The 11,806-nt window shown below is 44.2% G+C and overlaps 1 protein-coding gene across 5 annotated transcripts; it reads left to right on the top strand.

Annotated features, from left to right (window-relative positions):
- On the top strand, positions 1-10,233 carry LOC139793538 (fibrinogen-like protein 1). 5 transcript variants are annotated; one of them, XM_071738379.1, is made up of 9 exons: positions 1-43; positions 329-387; positions 1,650-1,735; positions 3,030-3,240; positions 4,338-4,497; positions 6,059-6,156; positions 6,237-6,325; positions 7,757-7,947; positions 8,914-10,233. In XM_071738379.1, the coding sequence occupies exons 3-9, from the start codon at positions 1,661-1,663 to the stop codon at positions 9,101-9,103; spliced, it is 1,014 nt and encodes a 337-aa protein (XP_071594480.1). In that variant the 5' UTR covers positions 1-43; positions 329-387; positions 1,650-1,660; the 3' UTR covers positions 9,104-10,233. The 5 variants fall into 5 exon arrangements, with proteins under 5 accessions (XP_071594480.1, XP_071594475.1, XP_071594490.1 ...); XM_071738374.1 differs by having other exon boundaries at positions 3-150; XM_071738389.1 differs by lacking the exon at positions 1,650-1,735 and having other exon boundaries at positions 3-150.
- The last annotated feature ends 1,573 nt before the right edge of the window (positions 10,234-11,806 follow it).

Here is an 11,806-nt window from a genome sequence, read left to right on the forward strand (position 1 = left end):
AACACTTAAAGTCAGCCTTGGTTGAGCTTCCTAGTCAAATAAGGTGGGTAATGGTGTGCACCCAGCAGAGCCCCTCTTCTTGGGAGAGCACTGGGGACAGAAACCCAGCTGTTGTTTATCCTCACTGAGAAGAAGCAGGATAAGAATTGAGTAAGAACAGATAACCCGGGGTTTGGGTAGCTCTTTCCTGCAAGGAATTGCAAGTGTCTTTTCTGTGGAACTGCCTAGTGCTGTGAAACATTTGCATGCTTGATGTGGGCCATCTGGAAAGGAAAATCTCACCAATGCCCAGAAATACAGCCAGGTTTATAAGCACTTCCTTTTGTAGTTGACTTCTGAGGGAGATAAACTTCCCAGGACGAGCTCTGAAGGAAAGGCGAGTTATAGGTATGTACATTTAATATGTGTTGGTAAAGGTATAGATGAAGTTGCTTGCTTTCCCTCTGGTCTTCTCTGCCTGGTTTTCAAGAGCTATCACTCAAACCTATCCTTTCTGTTAGATTTTTGCCACCACCCACAAGCTATAGGGCCCGGCTGACCTCGGTGCTGATGCTGCAGCCTCCAGCAGGGCTGCTGAGGGGCAATGCGCTGCCTATCTCTGTATGAGCTGGAAAAATGCTGTGTGTTGGGGCACCTGCTTGCATGACAGCTTTCATGGGTGACTTTCACAGGGCACGTCTTTTTTCAGCTTGCTTTGGGCTCTGCCTGCCCAGCTTGGCTGAGAGGTTCCCTGTCAGAGTGGCTTTGCTGGCTCTGGAAGCATCAGCCGCTGCGGGGATGCTAATAGAGCTCTAGCTGAAACAAAGCTGAAACAAAGCTGCAGGCATAGAGCTCAGTAGCCAGGCTCCAGCAGCACTTCCAGATGTGAAAGCAGGGGAGTTAATTTCAGCCAATTTTACAGATTTTTTTCATTCTTTCTGATTTATTTATTTATTTATTTATTTAATAAGCACTATGCAAGCACATTGTGAACAGTGTGTACTGTTTGCTTGTGTTCAGCTGCATGTTCCCTGTGGCAGTCACTTAGCAATTTGTCTAGCTGAGACTCTGCAATATCTCTGCAAGACATCTGTATGCTGGGGCAGGCTGGCCCCACAAACACATCCCCTACTGAAATCCAAGCACAAACTATCCCATGCCCACTTTGTCCTATGTGTGACTTCTGCCAATGGGAATCCCACCCTGGCAGACTGCTCATGGATTGATGAGGGGCAATGCCTGCACTCACTCAGCCAGAAGGCAGAATTCCTTTTAGCTTTGGGAACTTTGGACTGAATAAAGACTGTGTGATTTTGACCAGTTTGGCAAGGAGAGCTCCAAGGAGACATCACTGCTGAATAACTTCTTTTCTGTGTGGGCACATGAGAGAAAGGGCAGAGGCTGCCAGAGAGTTGCAGTGAGTATTTATTTCTCCAGGGAAGCAGGAGCCTGGGTCACTGTGTCAGCACACTGTATTGATGCTTCAACTTCTCCTTAACATGCATTTTAGGGATCCACATCACCCATTCTGTCCCGCCTGCAGTTTCAAGCAAACTCCTTAACACGTTGCAGCATTTTTTCAGGGGAATTAAACATGATTGTGAGGGGTGGTTGAGTTATGAGAGGAATTAAATAAACCTTCAGTGCAGCCTGTCAATGCTTCTTTTCAGGTGATAAAAAAATGAGCATGATGATGCCCTGGTTGCTGCTGCTCCTTTTCCTGGTCAGCTTCAGCTCAGCTGCACCCAGGCTGCCGGTGCGTATCTCTTAACCAGTACAACTCCTCAGTGGTTTATCCTTCCCAGTCATGCAGAGGTAGGTGCTCCCCTCTGCAAGAGCAGAGAAAAAATTTGCCTGCCTGCACCTAAAGGAAGGTCACTGGTGGTCTTGATAATACGGGGTTTTCATGGCACTACAGGATGGACTGCTGGACTGACACTACCAAGAATTAAAAGCAGAAACATAACACCCTTAAAGAAAAAAAAGAAAAAAAGTTATTTTATGGCCACTGAAGAAATACTCTGCTCCGTTCCCTCAGGGAAAACTGCCTGCATTTATTCATAATGATTTAAAAAGCAGGAAAAGGAAAAATTGGTTGGTGTAGTCTGAGGCAATGTTCTCATCAGCAAATTACTCTTTGGGTCATCCCGAGGAAGTACAGAGGAAGAGTTTGGCCAGCTTGGGGCTGTCTGCAGTGGGTCTCTGTGTGCCTCCAGCCTGTAAATCCTCTTTAGAGGAAAACCAGCAGGCCTAGGAGGAGGAGAAGGCAGCTGGGGGGCCATGTTTCAGCATGCTCATCAGCCTGCTGTCCTGGGCAACTCCTTGTTTTGCTTATGCTAAAACGAGTCCTGACCTGGCATCGCTCAAGCCAGATTGCTCAGAGAAAAAATAGCAACTGATTCTTACTGCATGGATTTGCTTGGTTGTCTCAGAAGAGATTTTTCTCTGTTTTGTTACGTTTTTAACAGAGTGGCACCAGCCACAGACTGAAAGTATTTCTCTCAATCTGTGTCGGCCTGATTCTGGTCTTGGTTATGATGAGGCAGCTCTGAAGTTACTGTGCTGATCCTGGTAGTCTCACGGCTTTCTGCTGATTTGCACCTAATACTTGCTCTTTTATCTTCCAGTTTTACAAGAAGATGTCTTTGAAACCTCACTGGTTTGGCCTGGCTGCAGTGCAAGAGCCAGTTTTTCCCCTTCTTACCACCCTGAGCAGTTTCATAGTCTGCAAACACTCCCTTTAACTTCATTAAATAGGAGTCAAGACGAATGATTTTTGTCCAAAGTAATTATCTGTGTATGTGATCATGTTCTGGGATGCTCTGTGCAGCACAAAGTAGCACATAGAAACCCCTTTTCCACTGAATTCAACTCAACAACCTGTGCTGTGCATGGTTCATGTATCCCAGAGGGACACCATGATCAAACCATCCTGATCCACAGAGGAAGTGTGACATGTTAGGATCAAGAGGAGACAGGTTTTCTCTTTGCCTCTCTTTTCTTACCACTGACTGAAGCCTGGGCTTTTTTTTGTTCTGTTTTCCCCACAGGAAAGAGATATCTGCCTCCTAGACAATAATAAGTTAAGACAAAGGTTAAAAGAGCTTCAAGACTTGCTTTACTTATATGACCTGCAACTGAAGGACATCCTGGAAAACACTTACCATAGAACAAAAAGTGGTCTATTCTCAGGCAACAGGACTGTGCAGCATGGGATGCTTTTACCCACAACCAGTGGAAATTTGATAGTCTATGATGAAGGTACAGTTTGCAGTAGCATATGTGGAAATCTTAGCTTGCCATAATGTTTATTTCTCCCTGGAGTGCCCCATGTGTAGCACTTTATTTCCGCTAAAAGTATTAGAATTTTTAAAGTGGACTGTGCTTTAAAATGCAGTGAGATACATGGAAAGGAGAAGGGAAAAGTGGTGGAAGATATTCCCTGGTGCTGGAGTAGCTGGCCAAGTTACAGACAGCTACAACCCAGACACCTGAAGCTGGGCTTCTGACCTGGCCCAGAGAGGAACAGGCACCTTTCAGATGTGCTCCACCAAACCTCCTTTAGATACCTGCTTTAGGAAGGGATGGGTCTTGCTCTTGTTGAGCCCATTTTTCTTTCCCCACTTGTTTATTGGAGCCCAGAGTACTTGGCTTAGCTGTGGTCACTGAAACCTCTTTGGGGAAGCCCAGCCTCACTGTTTCTTGGCTCCTCCATCACTTCAGAGACACAGCAAAAGGTGGGCAGACTCTGTTTCTTGGTGTTACTTTAAGAAAATAGTCAAAACTGGAACAGTGGCCTGTGGCCAAGATTTTCTCCTTCATGGCTTTACACTGAAAGTATGAAGCACTGTGGTCTTGAAAGGCACTCTTCTTGATACAGCCCTGCTAGAGCTGGTCACAGGAGCTTATCATCTTACTTTAGAAATTTTGGGCCCTGGTCCAGTTTTAAGTACAGCTGAGGTTATCTTCCACGTGGAAAATAGCCTTCCCACAATGATCTTGCTGATAGTATTTGTCCTGGTCCTGCGTCTTTCCCATGCTATAGCCCCATCCTGAGCTACAGCCTTGCTGCACCTCACCAGAGATTTGGGAATGGCTCCCTCAGAGGGCATGGCTGTCAAGGTTTTCAAGCCTTGCTGCTCTACATCAGGCCCAGCAGTTTGCAAACCATCACTGCTAGAACATTTCTCAACAATTTGCTTTGGCTTTGTGGGGCTTGCAGAGCTATTCCACGGGCTGACTGAGTGTCCCTGTCCCATACAACCTCCCAGCAATGTCTTCTCGTGGCTGCACATACCCCTTTGCTTCCCCCTTCATCTCCCCAGCTCCATTTAACAAATGGATCCCATTCTGCCTAGATTGCTCTGCAGTATATAATGGGAAGAAGACCAAAAGTGGCTACTACAGGATCAGGCCCAGAGCAGACCAAGAGCCTTTCCTGGCATATTGTGACATGTCTGATGGTGGGGGCTGGACTGTCATCCAGAGGAGAAGTAATGGCAGGGAGAACTTCAATAGGTGGGTACACACCATGGCTGCATCAGCAGGGCTTGGGGTCAGGCCCCCAGCTCCCACCCTTAGTCCTGCTGCCTGCCAGACTCCAGCATCTGAGAAGAATCACAGAATCACAGATGGATCAAGAAGGATGCAAAGTAGCTTTAATGGCAATAACTCTGTGCATCAGTACAAGGAGAGGGTACATATTTGTATCAGGAGGCCATTTTCAAAATGGACCTATAATGCCTTTCCCATGGCTTCCCTGCACCATGTGTATCTGTTTTATCATTATTGGAGACTGTCAGAGGCTGAAGATTGACAGGTACCTGACGCCAGCACATAAATTGAGACCCAGTAAACATCTTATCTGTTTTCATATCAGAAATTATGTTCAGCATGGTGTAACACTTATTTACTTATTAGGATGATTCAAAAAGATACCAAACCACTGATCCAGACTGTCCTTTGTCTGTGCAGAGTCCCAGAGAGGTGACTTTCACCTGGAAATCTCAACAAGGAGAGATGCTCTGGGAGCACAGTAAACAAGAAGCAACCTCACAGAGATTTATTTGCTATCACAGCACACAAATCCAGGGCATGTCTACGTGTCTAGTGTCTCTTACAGTGAGTTCAATCCATTGCTAAGCTACCTCAACTAGCTCTATTCTGGCTTGCCCAGGCAATGCTAGCTCTCTAGCCATGTTCATTCAGCTCTCAGCACAAATGAATGAAAAACATCCTGAAGATGAGCCCTGACAAGTATGAAGGCCAGGAAGAATTAAGATCCCTAGTAAGGATATGAGAAAGGGAATAAACACAGTTAAGCAAAACTGGAAATGTTGATGCACAGGAAATATTTGTGAGTCTGAAAGGTAGCACAGAAACAACCAAGAAGATTTTGAGAGACTGAAATTATGATAAGAAAGTAACAGCAGGAGATTCCTCTTAGAAAGGTGAAACCAGAGGATGCTGATGAAAAATAAGGGCAAGTTGCCACATCCAAAGTTATTCTGCAAACAAACAGAGGTGAGAGTGGTTAAAGAATCATAAACAGGTTTAGGTGGAACAGGAGCACAAAGCTGAACTAGTTATTTTCCTTTTAACTTCATCTGGAAGCTCTTGTTAGCAGATTCTATTTAGTTTCTGATTCTTCATCATACCACATCATACATCCAAGACTGTAGCATATTTTAGACAGCAACATTAACATCCAGCCAGGAGAATATTTGAATTAAGACTTGCTGAAGAACAGTATCAGATGTTTTGCTGAAGACCAATGTGACAGCTGCTGCTTTTCCCTCCCATCCAAATGACAACCTCATTCTGTGAGCACTGCATCTGGCAGCTTGAAGGGTTGAACCCAGTATCTGTGTGTGCACAAGTTTAGCAGAAGTAGTAAGCTGTGAGTTGTGTTTACTTCTAAGGCAAAGTGACAAATCTCAGCTCAGCTTGCAATGATTCAGATGCTTTTAGAAAACAATGCATAGATGTACAGCTGAAGTTTTAGATGTTATCACAGCCAAGTCTCACAAACTGTCTGATTCCTTCATGTGCTGAAATTGATATTTGTATCTCACTGCAGGAAATGGGATGATTACAAACTGGGATTTGGGAAATTCCAGGGCAAGAGTGATGAATACTGGCTTGGCAATGACCACATTTATGACCTGCTTGCTAGAGGTGCAAATATTTTTCTTCCACAGATTTCTTTCTAATTCTGGTGAGATGGTTCATTTAACATGACACTGCTCTGTGTTTAGGAGAGAGCTCATTAAAGATTGACCTGATGGACTGGCATGGTGAAAGACGTTATGCAGTCTATGAAAATTTTCAACTTGCAAATGAGCAGGTAGGAAATGGAGAGAGTGTTGATTTGCTTGTTGTATCTGTAAGAGTGGGGCATGTGCAACATCAGACTTCAGTATCAGGGTTGTAATTACAGCTCTGAAAAAATTACCTCCTCTAGTTCCCTGGGGTTCCTGATTTGACTGAATGACAAACAGCCCTGGGAGCAGGGATGTGAGCCTGGGACATCCCCCTCACAGCCACAGAGTGCCCAAGCCCCTGGGTGACAGGATCATGTGCTCTCTTGCTGACTCTGCTGCTGCACTGAGGGCACCTTTCTGCCCCAGGGCACAAGGTTTCCCAGTGGCATTTGCCCCTGCTCATTGCTAGAAGAGTAGTTCATGGGGGAGCAGATAAGGGCTTGAACCTCTGCAAGGAAACAGAACCATATTCTCCTATTTGCTAGCAGAGTGTTTCAGGCTGTCACATAAAAGGCAATCCCCAGAACAAGCCCTCTCTACTTTGTTTTAAAAGAAAAAAGCGAACTCTAATAAAAAATTTGAAAGGTCAGTTTTAAGTTCCTGTCTTGAAGAGAAGTACTTTCAGCACTACACTTAGTGCTGCAGACAGACAGCCCAAAGGCAGACACATCCCTGTATTTTCATGTTTGCTTTCTAGCTTTAGATAGTGTCCTGCCCAGTGCAGGTGCTGTTCTTTGCAGGCTTGCTTTTCTGAACACCACACAGCCCCAATACCCAAGAACATGAGTTCCATTCCATGAAACTATTCTAGTTCCAACTCCATCATGGCTCCAAAATGTATGCAGTATGCTCAGTTTGCAATTAGAGTTTTCTTACAAAATTTTGAACAGCTTCATTTTAATACCATATTGCTGTTTTTCATAAACACAAATGTAATATGATGACAGGAAGAAACCCAAACCACAAAATGAAACATCCATCTCATATTAAATGTCCCTTAGATGTTAGCTGTGCACAATAGAACTATTCTTCTAAGTATTCCTACCAGGACAGAGCGATTTAGCTAGAAATGAGATGGCTTCTTGTTCTCGGAGGAGCAAAATTCCTAAGGAGTTATTCTTGCTGAACAATTTTGCCAAGTATTTGCCTTCATAAACTGATCAAAAAGTTGATCAGCTTATGAAGGCAACTACTTGGCAAAATTTCCTACCAAGTTGTTCTTGGTGAGCTAGGAAGAGCCTTCCAGGTTGTTGTATAGTGTATCAAATGGTTATTGATTGGTTATTGAATGGTTATTGAAAGGCAGTGATGCCTGAAGCCCCTTCCTTCTGGAAGTTTAAATCCCATAGTGATCTACACAAGGATCACTTAAAGCATGGGGCCAAAAGCCACCCTTGACTCCAACATTCACACCTTTGACAGGGGATACAATGGCCAGAGCAAATTTTACCTCAAAAACGTGTGGGAGGGCAGAAAGAGATGGTATCAAAGACACATTTCCCATATTCTTGCAGGACAATTACAGGCTGTGGTTTGGCACTTACTCCGGCAACGCTGGCGACGCTCTGTCTGGCGGGAGCAATTTTGAAGCTCAGTGGTCAGCTTCTCACAGAGGGATGGAGTTCACCACATCTGACAAGGATCATGATCGATTCCTGGCAGGCAACTGTGCATTAGAGAACGAGGGTGGTTGGTGGTTTAACAGGTAGGGAAAGCAGTGGAGAGCTCTCGGATGCTTAGGGTGTGGGTGCCTGCACAGCCGAGAGGAGTTGCCTGCCTTACTCCAGCTGGGGGCTGCTGTGGGCACATGCCAAATCTAAGGTGCTCACACTTGCAGGCCCTCAAAGGAAAGCAATCTGCTTGCTTCATTAGGAAGCAAAGCAGGTAAGTTGCATTCGTTTTAAGAAAACAGGTCAGAGTAAATGCACAGGGAAAAATTAACTGGAAGGGAAAGTGCCCAATTAAAATTCCTTAAAGAGCTTTGGGTTATATCCCAGGAAAGAAATAATTAAAGTGTGTACCATGGACATTTTTCTGTGGCAGAGGATGTCTAGGGGGTGAACTCCCCCTAGATATGTTTTCTGGTTGGGCACAGCCTGCACATCAGCAGACAGCATCCTCAGGTTCAGGGATCAGCCCCGAGAGCATGGACACACTCAGTTTGATTCTGCTTCAGTGCAGGATGAGCCTCCTCTTTGACCAGGCTCTCTTCACGTACAAATTTCAGCTATGAAAATGTGCATCTACAGTGGGATTTACCTTAATTAGAAAAATCTGCATTTTTAGTTGTCAATAGGTGTTTACACTTGAGCTAGAGCCTCCCAAACTGCACTGCACTCCTCTGTTCAGGCAACTGAATCATGGCCCCAGTTAATACCCTTGAAGGAGTCAAGAGGTTGAATTCTCTAACTCTTGGTGTCTACTTCAGGATGATCCTCAGACTTCTCTTGGTTCCATTAAATGTATTAACCAGCTCTCCACAGGCTGCTGTAAGACTTCAAATAATCAGCTCAGTACAGGCAGATACATGTAGGTGTCTGAGCCTGTCAAGGAATCCCGCCCTGGTATTTCTAAATGTATGTTGTGTGAAAATTGTACTTCACTGTAATGATGCAAAGTCCTCCCACACTAAACCTTATCCCCTTTTTTCCCTCTTCTACCTGATGAAAAGGTGCCATGCTGTAAACCTCAATGGAAGATACTACAGAACAGGAAGATACAGTGGATCCCATGACAATGGTCTGGTGTGGTCTACATGGCATGGGACGTGGTACTCCCTAAAATACTCAGTCATGAAAATCAGGACTCCATTCTTTGTTGACAGTGAAAGTGGAGATGGTGAGAACAGTCAGGGCAGCTGAAACCTGCTGCTTTGGAAATCAAAAAGTACCAGCTGAAAAGAAAAAAAGTGCATACATTAATAGCCAGCTGCCTTCTGCTGTCAATTGCCAAACCTGCACTGTGATAATTGAGTTGCACCTATTCCTAATGTCACAGGTTGGTTGAGCACATCCAACCAACAGTTTAATGAAAAATGTATAGATTTCAGTCATGGAATAACCTGTTTTATTTTTCAGAAGTTTTCAGGATTTCATTGGAAAGTGTTTAGTTAAAGATCTCTGGCCCTTGAACAACCAAGATTCTTTTAGATATCTCTTCAAGGGTTAATTCTTATCTTGATTTTAACTGTTGGTGTTTTGGTTATGAGAACATAATATTAAACACGAGGTGATGGGGAATTTGGCTTCACCTGGCATGCCTTCCTTAGTGCTTTGTTATGGATAGGAGAATGTTTTTAAGCAACTCTCTCTATGGTCCCAAATTGCCACATTTCAGTTGCAGAATGCTTCTGGAGTGTGTGAAATCAAACCAGTGGATGGAAATATTCCAGCTGCTGACGTGCATCCAGACTAAGGCTACTTCCAAGTAAACCCCCCTAACACAGACAGTATGGACACTGGGATTCACTGCCAATAGCTTCCTGCTGCAGATCCACTTTTCTAGCACAATGAAACACATTAATGCAAAGACAATGCTGACAGACAGATTTAAGCCTCAGATTAGAGTTAGGAAGATTTTACTAAATTAAAATGAACACAGATATTCTTAGGAGTTTACAAAATAACTCATTTGTGCGTTCTCGTGTAATTTAGCTGATGACTTTGAGTTAGTGAAGAGAAATCAGAAAGCAGAAAGTGACTGAACCAGAAGGCACATTGCTTTCATTGTCTCATCAGAGTGAAATGAAAGAGCAACACAAATGGCTGAGAGAAATGGAATACTGAAAATATATTTTCCACAAGTCATTAACAACAACAATTAAAAATGAACAGTAGAATCCGCTTGGTGCAGATCATTTAACTACCATGTTGTAGAATGAATGTTGTTTTTTTTTTTTTAATTGGCAGTTCTTTTCCATTTATTTGCTTTTAGTTACACATACTGTAATTTGTATTGTATATCCATAGTGTGAAATAAAACATCTGAGGAGAACCTAACTCTTTCTATCTCGCTTTCAACAGTAAGAACTTGAAAATATTTTGGATTAAAATCTTGAGAAAGCTCATAATATAAGAATTTCATTATTCTAGGGTTGTCTCTGGTGCTTTTGCACCCACTGTCCTGGGTAACTGAGAGGGTCTGCAAGGTAAGTTTGGTTTCTCTGGCTCAAGCTGTCCTGGAGATGATGCAGAGTCATGTGAAGGTTCAGTATAAAATGTGGTTTGGCTCCTCTGCTTTGTTAAGAGGTAAATCCTCTTATCACTTCTTCCTAGACACCCCAATGATTGCAAACCAGAAACCAGAACAAGGCAAAGCTCTCCAAGGAGCCATGCTCCTAAAGCCTGTGCCCTGGCAAGACTCCACTTCTGCCCTCTTCCCAAGCATTGGCACATACCTACTTGGAACAAAAATTGCATAGAAAATTTCTGAAATGAGGTTGCCCTTGTGAAGAAATGGCTGCCAAAAATCAGCACTTATTATTTCCTTTCTGGTCATGAATTCTGCAGTTTACTATGGTAAAATGCTAGTCTAAGGTTGTAACTGCATGTTGGGAACACAAGGAACTGCTCTGAGCATCTTATAACCATGTGGCTACTGATGCAATGCTTAGGGCAGTAAGGACAGAGAAATGTGAGTGAAATGAGCTAATGCCTTCTGGCAGATGATGCTCAATCTCCTTCTTCAGCAGGGGATCTGGGAAGCAGGGTGAAGATTACAGACTGGTGATGCTCAGCTCTGCATGCTGAAAATCAGCTATGGCATCAAAGGGCCAGCATTACTGGTTTGACAGTCCCACAGACAGACGATAACCCATCCGATAATGGAGTATCAAGATGGAGATAAAGTCAACAGGGCTCAGTCAGACAACTGCCCAGTCCAGTTCCCCAGTGAACAAGCAGTGAGAACAGAGCCTGTCTTGCCCTATGTCACTATCACAGAATGTTAGAGGTTGGAAGGGACCTCTAGAGATCATCCAGTCCAACTCCTCTGCCAGAGCAGGGTCACCCAGAGCAGCCTGCACAGGATGGCATCCAGGCATATTCTGAATGCCTCCAGAGACTGAGAGTCCACCACCCACCTGGGCAACCTCTTCCAGTGCTCTGTTACTCTTACAGTAAAGAAGTTTTTCCTTATGTTTCAGTTGAACCTCCTATGTTCCAGCTTACAATCATTGCCTCTTGTCCTGTCACTGGACATGAGTGAAAAGAGGATGGTTCCATCCTCCTGACACCTGCCCTTTAGGTATTTCTAAGTATTGATGAGATCTCCTCTCAGTCTTCCCTTCTCCAGGCTGAATAGTCTGGGGGTTTCTCAGCCTTCCTTCATATGATAGATGCTCCAGTCCCCTGATCATCTTAGTGCCTCTAATATAGAGAGGCAGACATGGTAGTGGGCTGCCTCCAGCCAGCATCAATGTTATGGAGTTTTGTCCTCTCTGAGAAAGAAAGAGGCCAAGATCTGACAAGCTGGGAGGAAAGTGGTCTACATTGCTGTCTTAGACACAAGATGTACCTGAGTACATTTGATGCATTACAGTAGCTGTTCTGCAGGCAGCCCAGCAC

Source organism: Heliangelus exortis, chromosome 1, assembly GCF_036169615.1.
Source record: "Heliangelus exortis chromosome 1, bHelExo1.hap1, whole genome shotgun sequence".
In the NCBI taxonomy this organism is placed as follows: domain Eukaryota; kingdom Metazoa; phylum Chordata; class Aves; order Apodiformes; family Trochilidae; genus Heliangelus; species Heliangelus exortis.

Bases quoted from the DNA above. Each gene is read 5' to 3' on its own strand.
- LOC139793538 (XM_071738379.1), top strand. From the start codon at position 1,661: ATGAGCATGATGATGCCCTGGTTGCTGCTGCTCCTTTTCCTGGTCAGC. The intron at 4,498-6,058 runs GTGGGTACACAC...ATCTCACTGCAG, and splicing joins GGCAGGGAGAACTTCAATAG to GAAATGGGATGATTACAAAC. The intron at 6,157-6,236 runs GTGCAAATATTT...CTCTGTGTTTAG, and splicing joins TTATGACCTGCTTGCTAGAG to GAGAGAGCTCATTAAAGATT.